At 41.7% G+C, this 20,731-nt stretch overlaps 1 protein-coding gene and 1 long non-coding RNA gene across 7 annotated transcripts in view; both read right to left on the bottom strand.

Annotated features, from left to right (window-relative positions):
* Nucleotides 1-8,765, bottom strand: part of LOC139575984 (SH2 domain-containing adapter protein F-like) — a 123,077-nt gene extending 114,312 nt beyond the window's left edge. For 3 of the 6 annotated variants that reach the window (XM_071401524.1, XM_071401523.1, XM_071401525.1), the window contains exon 1: nt 8,052-8,765. In XM_071401524.1, the coding sequence (XP_071257625.1) occupies nt 8,052-8,483 (432 nt within the window). In that variant the 5' untranslated portion in view covers nt 8,484-8,765. The remainder of the gene's footprint in view (nt 1-8,051) is intronic. The other 3 variants (XM_071401526.1, XM_071401527.1, XM_071401528.1) reach the window with 2 other exon arrangements.
* Nucleotides 8,766-9,716: 951 nt separating this feature from the next.
* On the bottom strand, nt 9,717-12,010 carry LOC139575198 (uncharacterized). The gene is made up of 4 exons (XR_011674905.1): nt 11,222-12,010; nt 10,909-11,017; nt 10,628-10,737; nt 9,717-10,536 (listed from the first exon to the last, which is right to left on the bottom strand). It is a non-coding gene; the product is annotated as an uncharacterized lncRNA (long non-coding RNA).
* Nucleotides 12,011-20,731: the final 8,721 nt, after the last annotated feature.

Here is a 20,731-nt window from a genome sequence, read left to right on the forward strand (position 1 = left end):
TGTTGTTCGCCTATTGAAATTGAACTTCAGTTCATGAAAATAAAAAGCTAGCCAGCTACTTAACCCTGTTGCCCAAAGCTAACGTTGTAAGCAGTCAGCTAGCTACATCTGCATAGTGAGGCTCGACCTGACCGGGTTGTGTGTTGTGAAGCTAGCCACAATAAGTATTAGGCACAATAGTGGAATTCGCGGTTATATTCAGGGCCTGATTAGTCAACAAGCTTATTTGACACATCAAATAGTGCAAAATAGTATATTTCTTTACACGCAAACCCCCAAACTGCGTCCCATAGAAATCGAGGTTGAGAATGAAACGACTGAACAACAATACAGCACAGCAAATAAAGTGAAGAAATAGGTTTTGATTATGTTTTACTGGTAATGGGGACATACGTAAATGCCAACAAAATACATTTTTGATCAGTGTGTGTGTAACCTTTATTTAACAAGGCAAGTCAGTTAAGAACAAATTCTTATTTACAATGACGGCCTACCCCGGCCTCTAACTGTACTAAAATGCTTAAAAGGCCGTTAATTTTAAATATCGGTATCGTGTTTTTTTTGGGCAAGGAAAATATCGGATATCGGCCAAAAATGACATATCGGTGCATCACTACTCTCTGGTCATCATGAACTCATAATTTAACTGTATAGTTCATTTGCGTTCTTAAAACTCTGTTAAGCATTCAAAGTAAAGGGTCAGCACGTTTTAACTCCTACTCTATAGGCCTACTGTACTCTGTGCCCTCTACTCTGTTTGCCTGGACCATATTCCATGTGTACCAGAAATATCCCTTTAAGAATGAAAGAGAACATTTAACCTACCATGGGTGTTACATGTGGAAATGACTTTCACAGAGCAGACAATTAAGCAGCAATACAACCCTTTTCAGGTTCGACACTTACAATGCAATTCCTTTCAGACGTCTTCCTTGGTGATACAGTGTAAGTAAACAGGCGTGTGTTTGTGTGGAGGTGGGAGTGGGAGGAGAAGTGCACTTCCTGTAATGCTCTGACATTCAGCTAAAGCCAGCTATCAGAACCTGTCAGCTTCCATCTGATAGTAAGACAGGTATGAGACTACACATACGTCTAGAGACACCCACGCATCACATGATGGATTCTGGTGCCCGTCCACCAGGAGGTCAGATGCCCCGGTAGTGTTTACGTCTGACATTTCTCCTATCACTACAAGGACTGAGAGAGGAGCAGAGTAGAAAACAGAACAACAAAGAGCTAGGCACATCCCCCTGAAGAGAGGATTGCCAGAGTCAAGGCTTTAAAGCAAGACTGAGATAGTGAGGGAATGAAGATGAGGAAAGTTCAGAACCCCAAGCACTGCTAATCTATAGGCCAGTCAAACAGCTTTGATTTACCCACATACACACACCAAGAGACTGCTGCTGGAGGGAAAACCACCGCAAGAACACACACACACAAAATCAGATTGGAACAGAAAGCCAAAGACAAAGGGGCGCGCTGTAAAGCTGTAGCATGTCTATTTCATGGGAAATTAAAGAGCGTCGGTTCAAACCCCCACACGCTGTTGAGACGCTACTCGTAAGCTAATTACACACAACTGTCCTTTCAAGGACTTGGCTAAACTACACCTGGTTGGCTCACAGCGCCTGCTCTGATTCCATTATCTGAGATGTGATCTGGGCTGGGGAGTGTTGGGGAGGCTCAGGCAGCTGAGATGTGATCTGGGCTGGGGAGTCTCAGGCAGCTGAGATGTGATCTGAATGAGTGAAAATGGGATTTTGAGATGAACAACCGAGATTGGCAATTGAGACAGGAATCGGTCTCAAGAACAGGAATAAAAGATGTTAATGACAAAACAAATAAGCCATGGCCTCCCCGGCTGCTAATGCATCACTAGACTTTTTAACAGCCTTTGACTCAGCGGTTCATAAGGTACATGGAAGGAAAAGAGGGAAATAACCATGAAATAAATCTGTCAAATCTAATGTCTCAGCTGGCTGTGGGACAGCTGCCTGTATTGTGTTTATGATCCTATACTGCATGATTCTACACATAGTGTACGGAAACTGGCTTATGGACTCAAGAGGCCCCATTCACTCAACTGCTTCCGTGGGCCATGGTGGGAACTATAACGTGGCTAAAAAACTGCTGCATAGGGTCTCAAGGCCAGAGCAACCCTGGTGCTTAGGACAGTTTATGAATTCATAAAGCCACACAGCAATATATTTAGCCACATGATTTTACAAGGGAGACTTATGCACTATCACTTTTGTTTACACATTTCATAAGTTGTGCCTGTCATCACTTTCATGTGTCCTTGAGAAGTTAGTGCCGAGTCGAGTAGGCGAGACCATGCCAGGGGGAAGAGCGATGATGAGAGCATTTAAATTAGCTGGATAATAATTGATCATCTCCCTCTACCATGAAGGTCTTGTCGTTATAAAACAGGAAAACATTAAAAAAATAAACAATCAAGCTGGTGCTCTTACCTGTGGCTGGCTCCTACGTGCTCGTCGTCATAAAAGAAAGTCCATAGAGTCCATCAAAATGGACAATAATGGGGGAGGCCTACGTTTCATGTAATCACCATACAGTACATTGTATCATTGATGAACTAAGGCTTTCACCCCCCCATTTAACTGAATGAAAAAGCTTTGGAGGGTTAAGATTAGACAAAACACTAGACGGCATAGACTCTGCTATTGGCAGCACAAGCATTAGGTAAGCAGTTATATAATTAGCATCCACTAGTCAAGTAATTAAAACATCAATGGGGTTCAGGCTGTAACAAGACAGTGGTGTGGTCTTCTCTTCCTAGCTCTCTCTCTCTCCCTATAGTCAGGTAGGTACACTACTGACGATGCGCTCCCCAAATTTCACCAGTCTCACTGTTCATGAACTCTTGGAAGTGCTTGCACAAAGGATAGTAACATCTCATCCTGTGTTCTTGGAATCTGAAGCATTCAAACACTTCACTCCAGCCAGTACAATTGACTAGCCGATTCAGTTCCTGTATAGTGTCCATAAATTGTGAGGTCTACAATAGATCATGTTCAGTGGAAGAAATGTATTTAAGATCAGAATCCTAGCATTCTTTGATATGCTGTAGACCTAAACTAAGAATAATACATGCCTTGATATGCCACTACGTTACAAACTGTGAAATATCTTAATAAATAAAACCTCATGTCAGAACAAGGCTGTTTGGAAATGCAGCATTATCATCAGATGAAACTGCCTGACACTCAAGGCCTGTCTACACCACCCCTCTGTATCTGAACAGAGAACATATACCGTTTTACTGAGAAACCAGCTGAAAATCATATGTTCTCACAGTAAGGGTGCAGCAAGGATTTTACACATCTGGTTGTTGGTAAAGGCCAATTCCACAGTAACAGGGTGATGCTGAGACTCCGATTTTTCACGTTGACATGTATGTCTAACAAAAACCAATGATATCAAAGTTACACAGACCATACAACTGACTGAACAATTGACTGAACATTTTACAAAAACACATTTACTTGAAGAACAGTGCAGTTACTAAGTTTTGTAACAGTGACGATTTGTTTTGTAATTCCGTTATCAAACGTTGAAGGGCAGAGGCTAGTGGTATTGTATTAGAAAATCCTCACCGTGACAACCAAAACTGAAACAAATTATGATGACCGTCTACGAAAAACAAATCCACAACAAGTGTAATACATACAGTGTAATACCTGATAAGCCTATTTGCTTCTACAGGTAGTTCTACTGGAAAAGGAATAGGCTATTCTACATGTCTGTTCATAACCATCAGACTTGGGGTCTCTCACTCTCACTACACCAATGTCAGTTGTGCATCTCAGCAGACAGACCCTACAGGGTCTAGACAATAGATCATTCTGGAACAGTACCTGACAACATTACCTTGGCCTGTCTGTTGGAAAAGCCAGCACGTGTAAGGTTGAAGGCCTGTGTTGCCTAGTGATGAAACTCGTGGGGACGGTCTGCTCTCATTATTACTTAACCCCCCCCTCCCATTTCACCACAGTACTAAATGAAAATCCAGTCTTCTGAATCAGAATCCCTCTAACTCACCCACCCCTCACATGGATGTGATACAATTTCAGCATATTATTATGTTCATGTTTGAGAGTGCAACATTTTTAAACCATGTTACAGAACAATCTGCCTGGCTGCCAGCTCCTCCAACATGTGCCCAGTGCACTGCAACAACAAAAAAAGGGGGGGGGGGGGGGACAGAGGCAACAGTCTTTTCCTGCTTGAGAATTCCATCCCTAATTGACTACCAAGATCAAAATAAGCCCAATTAACAGGAGACAGCGGTAATCCATTTAATTAGCCAACAGCAGTCAGTTGCTGTGAGGAAACAGTCTTCAGTTTCCAATTATTTTAATTTGGTCAGCTCTGGAACATTGTTGATCATAAAATTCCAAAAACCCTGCATTGTTGAATGTGATGACAACTGCATACGAGAAACTAAAAGACAATTTCTGAATACACAAATTACTGTACAATTATTATATGGAGGTTTTCAAGCTTTTAAATTACTTGCCAATTGCCATGTTCCTTTGGTGCACGACACTGCTTACTGGTATATTTTAATGACCACCAGTTGAACTGAAATAGAAAAACTCCTATGGAATGGCAGGCAGGCACCCTCAACACTAAACAGACTGCACCTTACAACAGGAGGTGTGGAAAGAGGTAGTAACCTGTTTAAGAGACTAAGGAATTTCATAACAGAATTGTAAACACACAGCACTACTTTGCATACTTGCATAAGGTTTTGGCTGTGCTCTAACTAAACTACTATGATATTGTCTGAAGTAGTAAGGTTGAGTAAACAAATACCTAGCAACAGGTGATTAGTTAGTGCTTCAGAACAGGGACTAGCAGACTGAGTTATGCAGTATGGGTGTTGTCAATGTTGAGAAATATTTACACACTTTTACTCTCACACACACACTTGTGCTTTTCCTGGGTCCTCCTCCCCTGCCTGCGCTGGAGGGTGAGGCATGTATATTCATAAACTGAATCACAGTCTTCCTTAACCTCACTGACATTGAATGTCTCAGGTTTCTTCCAATGAACCAGTGTGTTCCTAAAAAGCAGTAGGCTTCAAGGCACGTGGTGTATACTGACTGACTGCGCAAGCATCCTTCCCATCGGTCTCCGGTCCACACACAATCTGTTGATGACGGGGACAGAGTAGACTAGGGTACAGAGATGACAGAGTTGTAAAAGTGTCGATTTTGCTTGGTGAGCAGAGAGTTGAATGAACCTGGTCTGGATTATTTGAAAATGTGCACTTGGGCACCTTCACACAGGCCCAGTTCAAAGGTGTGAGAGAACAGTGAAATATACACTGTGTAGTTCTGCCGGTTTCAATAATCCATTTCCTGTTTGAATAAGTCCCCACATGATGGAACGTGGTCTGATCCACCACTTTCAATGGTAACCAATGCATTTGAATAGTGAAGATGCCAACATCACATAACTATTGAACCATCTCATAAATTGAACCTAGGTGCACAGATTGTAATATCTTAAATTTAAGGAACTGTACCGGCATATGGCATCGTGTGGTAGAGCTGTTTGCTTCAAAGTTGTGAACAGAGTGCCCAATGGTGGCAGTGGGGTTACGGTATGGGCAGACATAAGCTACGGACATCGAACACAATTGCATTTTATTGATTTGAATGCACAGAGATAACGTGACGAGATCCTGAGCCCCATTGTCGTGCCATTCATCCCCGGCCATCATGTTTCGGCATGATAATGCACGACCCCATGTCGCAAGGATCTGTACACACTTCCTGGAAGCTTAAAATGCCCCAATTCTTCCAAGGCCTGCATACTCACCAGACATGTCACCGATTCAGTGTATTTGGGATGCTCTGGATGGACAGCATGTTCCAGTAACTTCGCACTGCTATTGAAGAGTAGGGCAACATTACACAATCAACAGTATGATCATTTCCATGCGTTGGAGATAAATTGCACTGCATTAGGTAAAAATGGTAGTCACACCAGATACTGACAGGTTCTGAGCCACACCCCTACTTTTTTTTTAAAGGCATCTGTGACCAACAGTTGCATATCTGTATTCCCAGTCCAGTAAAATCCATAGATTAGGGCCCAATTTATTTATTTCAATTGACAGATTTCCTTACACGAACTGTAACTCAGTAAAATCTTTGAAATTGTTGCATTTATATTTTTGTTCAGTGTACTTGAAGTAGGCTATTTTGCTTAGGGTAAATAAAATAAATGGTTTTGGCCAATTTGTACCCCCATTTTATGGCATTGGAATGTTTTCATACTGGAAGCAGAGACATTGTAAATAAGAATTTGTTCTTAACTGACTTGCATAGTTAAATAAAGGTTAAAGAAATAAAAAATAAATGGGATCCACATGTTCATCTGACTGTGGGGAAAAGGACGATTAAGGGCTTCTTTGCCAACATACAGAACTATCCATTTCACTGAAAGGTTAGAGTTTAAAATATTGTAATAAACTTCATGCTTGAAGACAGCATGTATCTTCCTTTCACCTACCGACATGCAGGCTACTACACTTCTTCATCCAATGTAATCAAATGTGTCAGTAAAGATTTCTGAGCTAGAGTTCTCATGTACTGTGCAGCTGTTGTCTGTCTGACTGACCCAGCCATTGACAAACACCTGAAAATAACTACACTGAACAAAAAATGCAACAAAGTGTTGGACCCATGTTTCATGAGATGAAATAAAGGATCCCAGAAATGTTTCATATGCACAAAAATGTACACAAATGTATTTTACATCCCTTAGTGTGCATTTCTCTTTTGCCAAGATAATCCATCCACCTGACAGGTGTGGCTTGTCAAGAAGCTGATTAAACAGCATGATCATTACACAGGTGCAACTTGTGCTGGGGACAAAAGGACACTCTAAAATATGAATTGTAACAACGCCACAGATGTCTCAAGTTGAGGGAGCGTGTAATTGGCATTCTGTCTGCAGTAATGTCCATCAGAGTGGATGCCAGAGAATTTAATGTTCATTTCTCTACCATAAGCCGCATCCATTGTTTTAGAGAATTTGGCAGTATGTCCAACCGGCCTCAGAACCGTACGGCGTCATGTGGGTGAGTGGTTTGCTAATGTCAATGTTGTGAACAGAGTGCCCTATGGTAGTCGCTGGGGTTATGGTATGGGCAGGCATAAGCGACAGACAACGAACACAATTGCATTTTATCGATGGCAATTTGAATGCACAGAGATACCATGACAAGATCCTGAGGCCCATTGTTGTGACATTCATCCACCCACCATTTTCTCATGTTTCAGCATGATAATGCTCGACCCCATGTCAAAGATCTGTACACACCTCCTGGAAGCGGAAAATGGCATGCATACTCAGACATGCCAACCATTGAGCATGTTTGGGATGCTCTGGATTTACATGTATGACAGCGTGTTCCAGTTCCCACCAATATCCTGCAACTTCACACAGCCATTGAAGTGTAGTTGGACAACAATCAACAGCCTGATCAACTCGAAGGAAATGTGTCATGCTGCAAATGATGGTCACACCAGATACTGACTGGTTTTCTGATCTATGCCCCCATTGTTTTAAAAGTTATCTGTATTCCCAGTCAAGTGAAATCCATAGATTAGGGCCAAATGAATTTATTTCAGTTGACTTATTTCCTTATATGAACGCTGTAAAATCTTTCATTGTTGCATGTCACATTTATATTTTTTTCAGTGTAGTCCTGCCAGTTTCAATTATCCCTTCCCTGTTTGAGTAAGTCCTCACTACAGTAACATGATCTGATCCACCACTTTCAATGGTTACCAATGTGTTTGAATAGTGAAAATGACCACATCACAACAATTGAACCATCTCTTTAATTGAACCTAGGTGGATAGATTGTAACATTTTACATTAAAAACAAATCTAAGCAATTTAGACTTGTTCAAAGTTGTGTAGGCTATGACGCTGCATAGGCCACAATGTTACTGGTGTGGGATATTGGAGAGGCAGGCTAAGACCAAAAAACAAACAAAAAAACGTACCTTTTCTTTATTCTCCTTTTCAGGAGGCGGTGACGTGGGAGATTTAACGTTCCCAACAGCAACAGCTTGGCCTACGATACCGCTGCCCGGAACAGAGTTGCTTTTCTCGATTGTTTCCACCTTTATAAGCCGGTGCTTTGGTGACACATACTTTAAGTCCGGCGACCCCCCAGAGCCCAGACCAGTTCCAAACGAAATATTTCCTCCTGTGTACGGATCTTCGAAGTCCAGTTCCTTTTGTAGTTTGTAAGCAGCAAGAATGTCCGGCTGTGCGGGGCTTGGATAGAGAGAGGTGGCCCCGAAGCTTGGTTGTTGGTAGCCAGGCGTACCGGTCACAGCGGCGTGACAATGTCTGTAGTCTGGTTTCGGGGGCGCCGGAGGTGGTGCTTTGGTAGTTTTGAATCCTAGGTGTTCCCTGAACCATCTGGCCATGCTGCCAGTGCATTGCTCACAAGTCTATTTAAATATTTCGTTGCACCTTTCCTGACAATAGCCTCCTGTTTTCCTAAGCGTTGTTTTTCTATAGGTCACCTCGACTGGCTTCTGAAATGTTTATCCAACTCCTACTCCTCTTGGTCAGCGCAGTATCCACTGACGAACTCAGCCACATGCACTTTCTGAGCTACCGCAACTCTGACACTTTCGCTCTGACAGCAGAGCGCTCTTTGGCTGTGGCGAGTCCTCTCCGCTACGCAACATGGGAGAGCGCTTTTGCAAGCGTGGGATACGTTTCCCTGTCCTCATACCTGAGAACAATCACTGCCACCTACCGGACTGTTAATTTAGCCTACTAAATGCTTGGTTTTACTTGTAATATCCCTGAGGTCATTACATGTTCCTTATTTGTTCTCTAATAATATGCTGTTGTAGTGGATAACTTAGTCAAAAGTCCCTGAGCCACTAACACGTGGGATTACAAATGTTTAAAAACGCGTGCAAAACTGATATTTAGTGGTAGGTATTGGATGGGTCTTCTGCCCATTTAAAAGCAGAGAAGAATATATAATTTTGAAATCCATTCCATACAGGCAGACCTGATTACTGTAGGAGCATATAATTGTTCCAAGGTGCAAACAGTGAGCATACTAAGAACTGCATACCTGTGCATTTCTACTTCCTGGTCACCTGTGTGCCTATTGACAGTGACCCATCATACAGTGCCAACTAGTGTACAATTGAAGTGCAATACAGAATGACAAACTGTAGACTACACAACCACAAGGCCAAAAACACTCCTTCAATGATTTATAATGTGGATGAGAATCATGTGAAGTACAGTGAGGTAGGCTGCCTTCATTCAGTACCATGGGAGTTCCTTGTCCCTCTTCAAGTGTCCATGTGTATGCAAGACCAAGGATTGTTCAATTACAGTACAGTTGGACTGAAGGGCAAAATGCCCTGCTCATGCAAACTACACCACTTTCATCTCCAGGTGGCCATTGAAGCATTGCAAATGACCAGTGAGGAGAAAGAGGTTAGTGCAGGCACTCTAGTCTCTCCACAAATCCCTCCCCTACAGAAAAGTTTAGACTAGAGCATTGGGCTATGCTCCCACAGAGGGGAAAATCTGTAATGAATATAATCTGTAAGAACCAGTATTTAATGAAAACTGAAACTCCTACACTATCACACTTTGTAAATTGCATTCTGTGTGTACTTGTCAGGAACTGCATTGCCAAAGGATCACTGCACCTACCTCACTTTCCAACCAAGGTGGATGAATTGAGGAGCAGACCGTAGTATAGGGGCAATTCAGCATTACGTGGAGGACAATGGAATGAATGGAACTGCATCACCACAAACAGGCAGAGAAGAAAGCTAAGTCTCTTCAAGGTCTGCTCCCCTATCAGAGGGACCTTGAGATCATGTGGTAAACTAATTGACTTTGCAATCAGAGGGCAGACAAGTCTTATTTCCTTTAGATGGCAACGCATCACAGCAATAGCCCACATTAGCAGAGTTTTTTTATTAAGAAATATTGATTAACTCCACACCCCCAGGCAAGGGGCACAATGTGCAGCTAAGAGTTTAACCCTGAAAGACCCCTGGGGGAGGCAGCAGCACCATGCATTGAAGAAAATAGATTTTTGTATTCCCCTCGTTGAAATTTTGCCATACACTTTTGAAGGTGGGTGGAGTAATTCCTTTTATCCCATCCAATCCCTGTTTCACTTTGACCACTCGTTTTTAGTTAAACACCCCCATGCATGAGTCTGCTGTGGATGCCAAAGCGGTGCTTACCATTTTGCAATACCATGACAACATATCACTCTTCCTTTTTAAAATCAAGACAAACCATTGAAAACTAAAGACTTATTAAAAAATAGTTCTAAAAAAAAAAGAGCTAAAAACATGAGGTAAATAATTTGTGTCAACAGTGAGAGTTGGCCAGTTTGTTAATGTAGGCGTACGCCCTGGTAGATGCCAGCTCTGGGAGACAGCTGACCCTGAGTAGCTTGACGTTTTCATACTTCTGCTTAATTGACTGGAGGAGAAAAAAAGGGTTTCAGTTAAACATTGCCGTGTGGCCCTACAGTACATCGCTGGGCTAGAAGTCATCTAAAGGCTGGGCTCACCAACTGTTTCATGTTGCCATCATTCAAGCGCTCCAGCATCTGGCAATGCATTGCATCACAGGTAGCAGATAGACCTCTGTGTAGCCCATGTAGTGCTGCATGGCTGGGGTCTATGGGGCAAACATAATGAATTCAGTGACAACTTAAACACTGTTCTGTTGACACACAGCACTCCATAACTGTAACTTTATCAGGAATCATAACCCAAAGAAAACTAATGGGTTAAGTGTCTAGTTTCAAACACTTCACATAAGTCTAAATATTTGTTGCGCATAACTGACCCATTCATAACCAGCAGAATCATGAAGGTGAGGGATGGTGAACTGAGGCATAGTCCAGAAGGGTCAGCTCCAGCAGGTATTTAGCCAGCCCATAACCAACCGGCTGAAGCTGGAAGATAGATTGTACTGGCATGCAATATCATTTGTTGCCATGTGGCTCTGAACCAATGGTAACTTTTAAATAGCTGGTTAGCAAGTACAATTAAGCAATACAAAAAAACAAGGCTGTCAGTTACAGCATGAAGCAAATTGGGTGAGTTCGCTTCAGGAGAACTAAACAATGTGTATTACATTTTCAACTTCAAAAATTCACCTTCAACTTTGGAAGCTCTCCTTAGAAAGTGAACTGGTGGTGGTCATCCCAGTTCATAGTTCAATGCTTTCAGAATGGTCATCTCAGCACAGGAATATGTGAAGTCTGTTGTATGGGCAAAGTCCTCCACCATGGGAGGAGCGATTTTCTCGTACTTGTAAGCGATGAACCTCGCAGTGACAGAGACTTCTTTGGCACTGGATAGTCCTGAGCAAACGAGAAAACAAATAAAAGTAATAAATGTGTCTGACCAGCAGAGGAAAAACAATCCATACCTGGAGAAAGCGGTCAATGATCCCAACAGTCATGTAGAGGGTATCCTGGTGCAGTCTGAACTGCCACTGGACATGTACCAGCCAGTCAACTAGAATACTCCACACGCTCCCAGTCACATCACAACCCTCCAGATAGGGTTGATAGCCATGGCAACCTGTCAGACATTAAGAGAGGAGTCTGTGGCAAGACACAGGATCTTGAATAATAATGGTTAACGTAGTGAAAAAGGGTAACAGGTGTTGCCGCTTCTTGACAACCTTCTTGACAATAAATAAATCACATGAAATTTAATTAGGCTCAGAACAAACAAGAGAGTTGAGTCCAATTTAAAAAGCTCCAGGTTCCTTAGATGAGCATAAAAGTCCTTCACAGTCACTACACACCGAGGAGGCGCCTGCATCTGCAGAGTCCACATCTGGGATGTTGAGCAGGGAATGTGAGAAGGCCTGTGGCACATTGAGCCCCTTGGCCCAAGTGGCCTCTTGGCTCTGAGGCTACTCAGGGGCAGCTGGAATTGGCTTGGCCTAAAGAACATGATATAGAGAAGTGGATGGAATTCTCTGTGAAGCTGAACTACAGACAACATCCACGAAGAGATGACAACTCAAATTTTAGCATATTGGATTAACATGAAACATTTACATAGAGTAGTGATGCATATCTGACTACAGCCAAGCCCGGCTTCAACCTTCTCTCCTTAAAATCTCACCTGTCTGACCAGATCACAGTTGCCAGCCCCAGTGCTCTCCTTGTCCTCCTTTGAAATAACATGGACACTTTCAGTAGCGCTCTGCTTACATTGAGCTGGTTTGACGTGAACACCCATCTGTTTCTCAGGGAAAATAAAACACAATTATTCAAAGATGCACCAAAAACTGAACCACACTGCAGTAATGAACATTTTAATAAAATAAAAAAAGATAAATATTTACATTTGTGTTAATTCCTTTGGCGTTGTTGTTCGGTTTGTTTGCTGCATTTCCCAAAGGCACCCTGGACCTCAGGCTATATGAGGTGGCAGGTTTTCCTGGTAAGGAAACATTCTCCTCTGACTTGGTCTGGACCTTCTATTCAACATTTAAAAGCACAATTGTGAGTTTTTCAGCCCAACAGTAGCCCGTCACTCGGTTTGTTATAAAGTATATTTACAAATACTAAAATGGCAGTTTATATTTTGGATTAAGATGTGGAAGACGAGGCATTCATAATATTATTCAATACCCAATGGGCATAAATTAAGTGAAATGTCTACTCAACATAAGTAAATAACCTAACTCTTGAGAACCCAAGGACATAAGGGATAGAAATATCCCAGTGTGTGCGCCTTCACAGTAGCCAAATAAGAATGTTTGATTACCTCAACAACAGACTGCCACATGAAGAATGACAATATTTTTGTACCCCAGTAAAACCAATTACAGTTCACAATTAGCCTACCATAAATATCAAAGCATCAGTCATAACTTTACCTTGGGAACTGCACATTTTCTGATAGGTAGGATTGGTAACGGGCAATGTGGACCTCAAGTTGTAAGGCATTGAGACGACAGGTTTTGCAATAATAATAATAATAATAATAACAATAATAATAATAATAATCTCTTCAGAACATAAAATACGCTGTACCCGCACATCAACAAAGTTGATGGAAACCCATAGGCTAATCGGTGACCTGGACTCAGGGGTAGATAACGATATCGAAAATCCATCCATTTAGCATAATGTTTAATTTGGTATGTATTAAATTGTGGCTGTCCATCTATTTTCTACAATGGTACGTATTTCCAACACGTTACAAATAATAAAAATAAAAAACCTACAGGGTTAACATTAGCTATGTGGCTAACGCTAAATGTTAGCTAGGCTAAGAGTTAAGTTTAAGGGTTAAGGTTAGTTAACATGCTAAATAACTGCTAATTAGATCAAATGTTAACGTTAGTTGTCTATGAGATTCAAACACGCAACCATTGGGTTGCTAGACCCAGTTGGAGTGCAGTTCAATTGTATCTTTCCCAGTCGTATGTGGTAAATTCCCACTTGGTTACACGAACACAGCATGAGTCTGACCATTTCCAATCAATGTCATTGAATACAGCTGTTGCTGTGAACTCACTACATGGCAGCTGTAAATGTCATTGAATATCAGTGAAGTTGGAACAGCTCTCTCTGTTCTTTTGCAGGGTTATTGTTTCTCATGGCTTCTAGAATAACACAGGTAAGCTACAGTGAATGATTTATATATACACATATTTGGCTGCAGTAGGGTACTGCCAGTTTACTACTAGTGGTTACTGCACCATAGTAAACGTAAATCCGGGACACTCAAATTAGTATGATATGTTACGTTTTGGTATGGTTACGTAAGAAACTTACTTAAAGCAAAATTGTAAGGCGGGTGTGTGGTAATGGTAATTACTAGTGGGATGTCGCGTTCAAGTGCTAGTCGGAACTAGGAAACTCTAAAATGTTCAACTTGCTAACTGGTTGTAGTTATACACGTGCCGTGTTCAACCAGTCAGCAAGTCAGGGATTTCTGAGTTTTTCTAGTTCGGACTTGCACATGAACGTGGCATAAACTGCCACTTCTCCCATATGCAGACCTCTGACATCACCTATTAAGGAAATTACCGCAATAATATCATTTTCGGCAGTTAAATGCAACAACAAAACATTATTTATAAAAAGCAATCTATTTAAAAAATATATGTTAACACTTATTTATTTACAATCATGATAGCTGTACTTTTAGTTTTCTGGTTTATGCAGCTGGTTGGCCATTAGCCAATTGACATTTCTCAACGAGTTCAAAGCACGCGATTGCATTTACGACTTCACAACTGGTAAATTCCCACCTCACACTTTTTTACGAATGCAGCATAAATCCATAATAAATAAACAATTATCTAGGGCTAGGCTACTTCAACTGCGCTTAGACAAGCAGTCCAATACTGATCTTTCTTCCACTAATTTGTCTTTTGATATCAGATATTTTTCATGGCTGATCTGATTGGTCAAATTTGGCCAATTAGTGAAAAAAATATCAGAATTGGGCTGCCTGTCTAAATGCTGCCTAAATGCTGACCCATCAAAATATAGTGGGCTAGTTCATGAAAATTAGATCATTAATATGATTCACATTTTCATAGAGTATATTTGAGTATTTCAGAGATATTTTCAGAGACCCCCTATAAATCTTTAAAAACATGTTTTTGATTGCCCTATAATTTCTACCACAGTACATTTGAATTACTCATAGGTTCCCTGTAACACTTGAAACGTGTTATGAATGGGTTTGCATTTAGATGGATAAAAATGAAAATCAATGGTCTTGAGGTATTGATTCATTCCAGGCAGAGCCATTCTGACACACAGTTTATGCTTTTGTTCTTAAGCTCCTCTGAAGCCCGTGTTCACACATATGTGAAGGTATAGTAAGTGTTTGGAGAAGTCAGAGGGAGAGGGAGATTACAGTACAGAGCCTGCTTTATGTTGATAGGCTTTATATCTCCTGCTACGAGAACACACAGGCATGCAGGCACACACACAGACACACACACGCGCACACACACACACTGAATATCAGACTGTTTTCCTACCTACAGTACCTTGGGTATTGTCGCTGGCAATTCAGTTTCAAGTCATGCAACAACATACTCTCATTTAGTAAACTGAGCTCTTTGAGAAACATCAATAATTCATAAACATTTCTATATCAGGTAAACACTGAAGCCTACAAATCTCACTTCACCCTCCACTGGTCTGACTGCATTCATACAAACAAGTAATGAGTACTGGGTCAAGTAAGGCACTGGCCACCAATACCTACAACTGCTAAGCCTACCCAGAGGCCACGAGGTCTTGACCAGTCTTAGCAACAGTCTCAGTCAGCTACTTATCATTCTCACTCCAAGATCTGTAATACAATAATGTAAGCTGCTTAGCAGATGCTTTTATCCAAAGTGACTTATTGTGCAGTGAGTACTTACATGTGTACTATGTGTTTGTGGTCCCAGCGGGATTTGAACCCATGACCTCTGCGTAGCTAGCCCCCCACTCTAAACATCAGTCATGGAGAGGAGGGCAGCATCTGGACAGTCTACATTCTCCAGCTGTGCATATTCTCCATATTCTCTGTACAAAGTCTGCCTCATCAATCAAGTCAGGCGACTGAGGCTATGAATATAAACATGATATAAACCTGTGGTTCCAACTTCCAACCTAGCACAACATACATAGAGAGGTAAGAGTGTCATGTCTCTTTGTCCACTGTCTCTCCAGTAAAGCATCAATATTGCAGTGCAGTTCATGTCTTATTTGATCCTGTTGCACGCGGATAGGTCCCACACGTCCGCTTTCGCTGTTTGATTGCATTGCTTTGTTTGCTATCCCATACCTGTCAATCACCGTGGAGACCAGAGAAACACAGACCATCACAAGCTAAGGGCAGAGGCAGGTGGCTCCAGCAGTTCATTCAACATCACAGTGGCTGTCACCTGCAGCCACTAGTTCCATAGAGCCACCTAGCAGGTGAGATGAAATGCAGTATTAATGTTTCCTGTTCCGTGAGGGCGGACAGGGATAGATTACTACTCTGATTCATGTGTTGTTCTCTGCCTGGGCCCAGCTGTACATAGGTACGAGGAATGAGATAAAAGTATATTCATATATAGTTTATTATGGAGTCATCTCAGATGTGTTCTATATACAATGAAAACAGGTGTTGCTTGGCTTGACCTTCTTGAGAAAGTCTTTATGTTGCTTCAATGTGAAATAATGGTATCAAATTGAATTGTTTGTAGCTTGAGTGTTATTCCACTCAGTTTTTCTTTGTTCTCAATGTGTACTCTGTTTTCATTGGAGGGCCTGTTGTCCAGACCTCTGGCAGTCTCTATGGGGGTGCCGCAGGGTTCAATTCTCGGGCCGACTCTTTTCTCTGTATACATCAATGATGTCGCTCTTGCTGCGGGTGATTCTCTGATCCACCTCTACGCAGACGACACCATTCTGTATACTTATGGCCCGTCTTTGGACACTGTGTTAACAAACCTCCAGACGAGCTTCAATGCCATACACCACTCCTTCTATGGCCTCCAACTGCTCTTAAATGCAAGTAAAACTAAATGCATGCTCTTCAACCGATCGGTGCCCGCACCCGCCCGCCCATCTAGCATCACTACTCTGGACGGTTCTGACTTATGAATATGTGGACAACTACAAATACCTAGGTGTCTGGTTAGACGGTAAACTCTCCTTCCAGACTCACATTAAGCATCTCCAATCCAAAGTTAAATCTAGAATCGGCTTCCTATTTCGCAACAAAGCATCCTTCACTCATGCTGCCAAACATACACTTGTAAAACTGACTATCTTACCGATCCTTGAATTTGGCGATGTCATTTACAAAATAGCCTCCAACAGACTACATCCAATTAGCTGAGTAGGGTATCACAGTGCCATCCATTTTGTCACCAAAGCCCTATATACTATTCACCACTGCGACCTGTATGCTCTTGTTGGCTGGCCCTCGCTTCATATTCATTGCCAAACCCACTGGCTCCAGGTCATCTATAAGTCTTTGCTATTTAAAGCCCCACCTTATCTGAGCTCACTGGTCACCATAGCAGCACCCACCTGTAGCACGCACTCCAGCAGGTATATTTCACTGGTCATCCCCAAAGCCAACTCCTCCTTTGGCCACCTTTCCATCCAGTTCTCTGCTGCCAGTGACTGGAACAAATCACTGAAGCTGGAGACTTATATCTCCCTCACTAACTTTAAGCATCAGCTGTCAGAGCAGCTTACCGATCATTGCACCTGTACAGTACACAGCCCATCAGTAAATAGCCCACCCAACTACCTCATCCCCATATCCAGTTCTCTGCTGCCTGTGACTGGAACGAATTGCAAAAATCGCTGAAGTTGGAGACTTTTATTTCCCTCACCAACTTTAAACATCTGCTATCTGAGCAGCTAACCGATCGCTGCAGCTGTACATAGTCCATCTGTAAACAACCCACCCAATTTACCTACCTCATCCCCTTACTGTTTTTATTTATTTATTTTTCTGCTCTTTTGCACGCCAGTATCTCTACTTGCTCATGATCATCTGATGATTTATCACTCCAGTGTTATTCTGCTAAATTGTAATTATTCGCTCCTATGGCCTATTTATTGCCTACATCATGCCTTTTGCACACAATGTATATAGACTCATTTTGTTTTTTTCCCTACTGTGTTATTGACTTGTTTATTGTTTACTCCATGTGTAACTCTGTGTTGTTGTCTGTTCACACTGCTATGCTTTATCTTGGCCAGGTCGCAGTTGTAAATGAGAACTTGTTCTCAACTAGCCTACCTGGTTAAATAAAGGTGAAATTAAAAAAAAATTATAAAAAAATAATTTTTTTTTTGCTTCTTTGCACCCCTGTATCTCTACTTGCACATTCATGCACATCTATCACTCCAGTGTTTAATTGCTAAATTGTAATTATTTTGCCACTATGGCCTATTTATTGACTTACCTCCCTAATCTTACTACATTTGCACACACTGTATATAGATTTTTCTATTGTGTTATTGACTGTATGTTTGTTTATCCCATGTGTAACTCTGTGTTGTTTGTGTCGCACTGCTTTGCTTTATCTTGGCCAGGTCGCAGTTGTAAATAAGAACTTGTTCTCAACTGACCTACCTGGTTAAATAAAGGTGAAATAAAAAAATTGGGCCACATCACAGTGCCAATACATTATTTTAGGTGGACAGTCTGAGATGCACACCGTTCTGACCCAATGAATCATTGCTGGGCCCACGATGTCCGTCTCTCAGTTCGCCTCTCAGCCCTGTCAATCTTTTATCCCATTTGACCTGATGGCTTATTCACATTTATGAAGGCCAGCTGGTTAATGGGGGTCTATATTTAGATACTGCTCTGATTATGGTTATTCATCATGTTCTCACCACTATCTGTGAGGTTCAATATCCTCCAAAGGCACACAATGTTCTAATAACAAAATCCTCTCCCATCTTCAATAAGGCTCCTCTCTTGAAGATTTGCGTGAGAAATCTCCCTCACAGTCAAATATTATTCCTGAGCCTCTCTGCAATCTAAAATGTTTCAGATGTTTGCTTTTTGAAGTGATAATCCCATACGTTAGACCTAATTAGAACACTAGGACTAGCTGATGGGATGGCCTACTTTTTCTTAGGGGTATTAAGGTGCTTCTCAAACACCCTCGGAAATCATATAGGCCTATCATATGAAAGAAGTACAGATCATAAAACAGTGTTATTTTAAGGTAGAATCCACAGGGTGACTCACTTAAGGGGGTGGCTCTCCATTTGCTTGTGTGACGTTGTACAGGTTTGACTCTCCCTCTGCGGCAGCTCATCCTTCCCTAGCATCACTCTCACTTCTAGTTTTGTCTTATGATCCCATTGCATCTCATTGGTCACTCACTCACTCACTCTCAATTAAATTCAAGGGGCTTTATTGGCATGGGAAACACATGTTTACATTTCCAAAGCAACTGAAATGCATAAACAAAAGTGAAATAAACAAAAAGTGAACAGTAAACATTACACTCACACAAGTACCAAAATAATAAAGACATTTGAAATGTCATATAATGTCTATATACAGTGTTGTAGGGATGTGCAACTACAAAAGGGAAAATAAATAAATATGGGTTGTATTTACAGTGGTGTTTGTTCTTCACTGGTTGCCCTTTTCTTGTGGCAACAGGTCACACATTTGCTGCTGTGATTGCACACTGTGCTATTTCACCCAATAGATATGGGAGTTTATCAAAATTGGATTTGTTTTTGAATTCTTTGTGGGTCTGTGTAATCTGAGGGAAATATGTGTCTCTAATATGGTCATACATTTGGCAGGAGGTTAGGGAGTGCAGCTCAGTTTCCACCTCGTTTGTGGGCAGTGTTCACATAGCCTGTCTTCTCTTGAGAGCCAGGTCTGCCTACGGCAACCTTTCTCAATAGCAATTCTCACTGAGTCTGTACATAGTCAAAGCTTTCCTTAATTTTGGGTCAGTCACAGTGGTCAGGTATTCTGCCACTCTGTATTCTCTGTTCAGGGTCTAAAGGCATTCTAGTTTGCTCTGTTTTTCAAAAATTATTTCCAATGTGTCAAGTAATTCTATTTTTTTTCTTGATTTGGTTGGGTCGAATTGGGTTGCTGTCCTGGGGATCTGTGGGGTCTGTTTGTGTTTGTGAACAGAGCCCCAGGACCAGCTTGCTTAGGGGACTCTTCTCCAGGTTAATCTCTCTGTAGGTGATGGCTTTGTTATGGAAGGTTTGGGAATCGCTTCCTTTTGGGTGGTTGTAGAATTTAACATCTGTTTTCTGGATTTTGATAATGAGCGTGTATCGGCCTAATTCTGATCTGCATGCATTATTTGGTGTTTTACGTTGTACACAGAGGATATATTTGTGAATTCTTGGTTGGTGAACAGACCCCGGACCTCACAACCATAAAGGGCAATGGGTTCTATAACTGATTCAAGATTTGTTTAGCCAGATTGTAATTGGCATGTCAAACTGTATGTTCCTTTTGGTGGCATAGAAGGCCCTTCTTACCTTGTCTCTTAGATCGTTCTCAGCTTTGTGGAAGTTACCTGTGGCGCTGAGGTTTAGGCCGAGGTATGTATCTTTTTTGTGTTCTCTAGGGCGACGGTGTCCAGATGGAATTTGTATTCGTGGTCCTGGCAACTGGACCTTTTTTGGAACACCATTATTTTTGTCTTACTGAGATTTACTGTCAGGGCCCAAGTCTGACAGAATCTGTGCAGAAGATTTAAATGCTGCTGTAGGCCCTCCTTGGTTGGGGACAGAAGCACCAGATCATCAGTAGACAGTAGACATTTGACTTCAGATTCTAGTCGGGTGAAGCCGGGTGCTGCAGACTGTTCTAGTGCCCTCGCCAATTCGTTGATATATATGTTGAAGAGGGTGGGGCTTAAGCTGCATCCTTGTCTCACCCCACGGCCCTGTGGAAAGAAATGTGTGTGTTCTTTGCCAATTTTAACCCCACACTTGTTGTTTGTGTACATGGATTTTATAATGTTGTGTTTTTTCTCCCAACACAACGTTCCATCAATTTGTACAGCAGACCCAAATTCAGTCAAAAACTTTTTTGAGGTCAACAAAGCATGAGGACTTTGCCTTTGATTTGGTTTGTTTGTTTGTCAATAAGGGTGCGCAGGGTGAATACGTGGTCTG

The sequence above is a fragment of the Salvelinus alpinus genome, chromosome 5, assembly GCF_045679555.1.
Source record: "Salvelinus alpinus chromosome 5, SLU_Salpinus.1, whole genome shotgun sequence".
Lineage (NCBI taxonomy): Eukaryota > Metazoa > Chordata > Actinopteri > Salmoniformes > Salmonidae > Salvelinus > Salvelinus alpinus.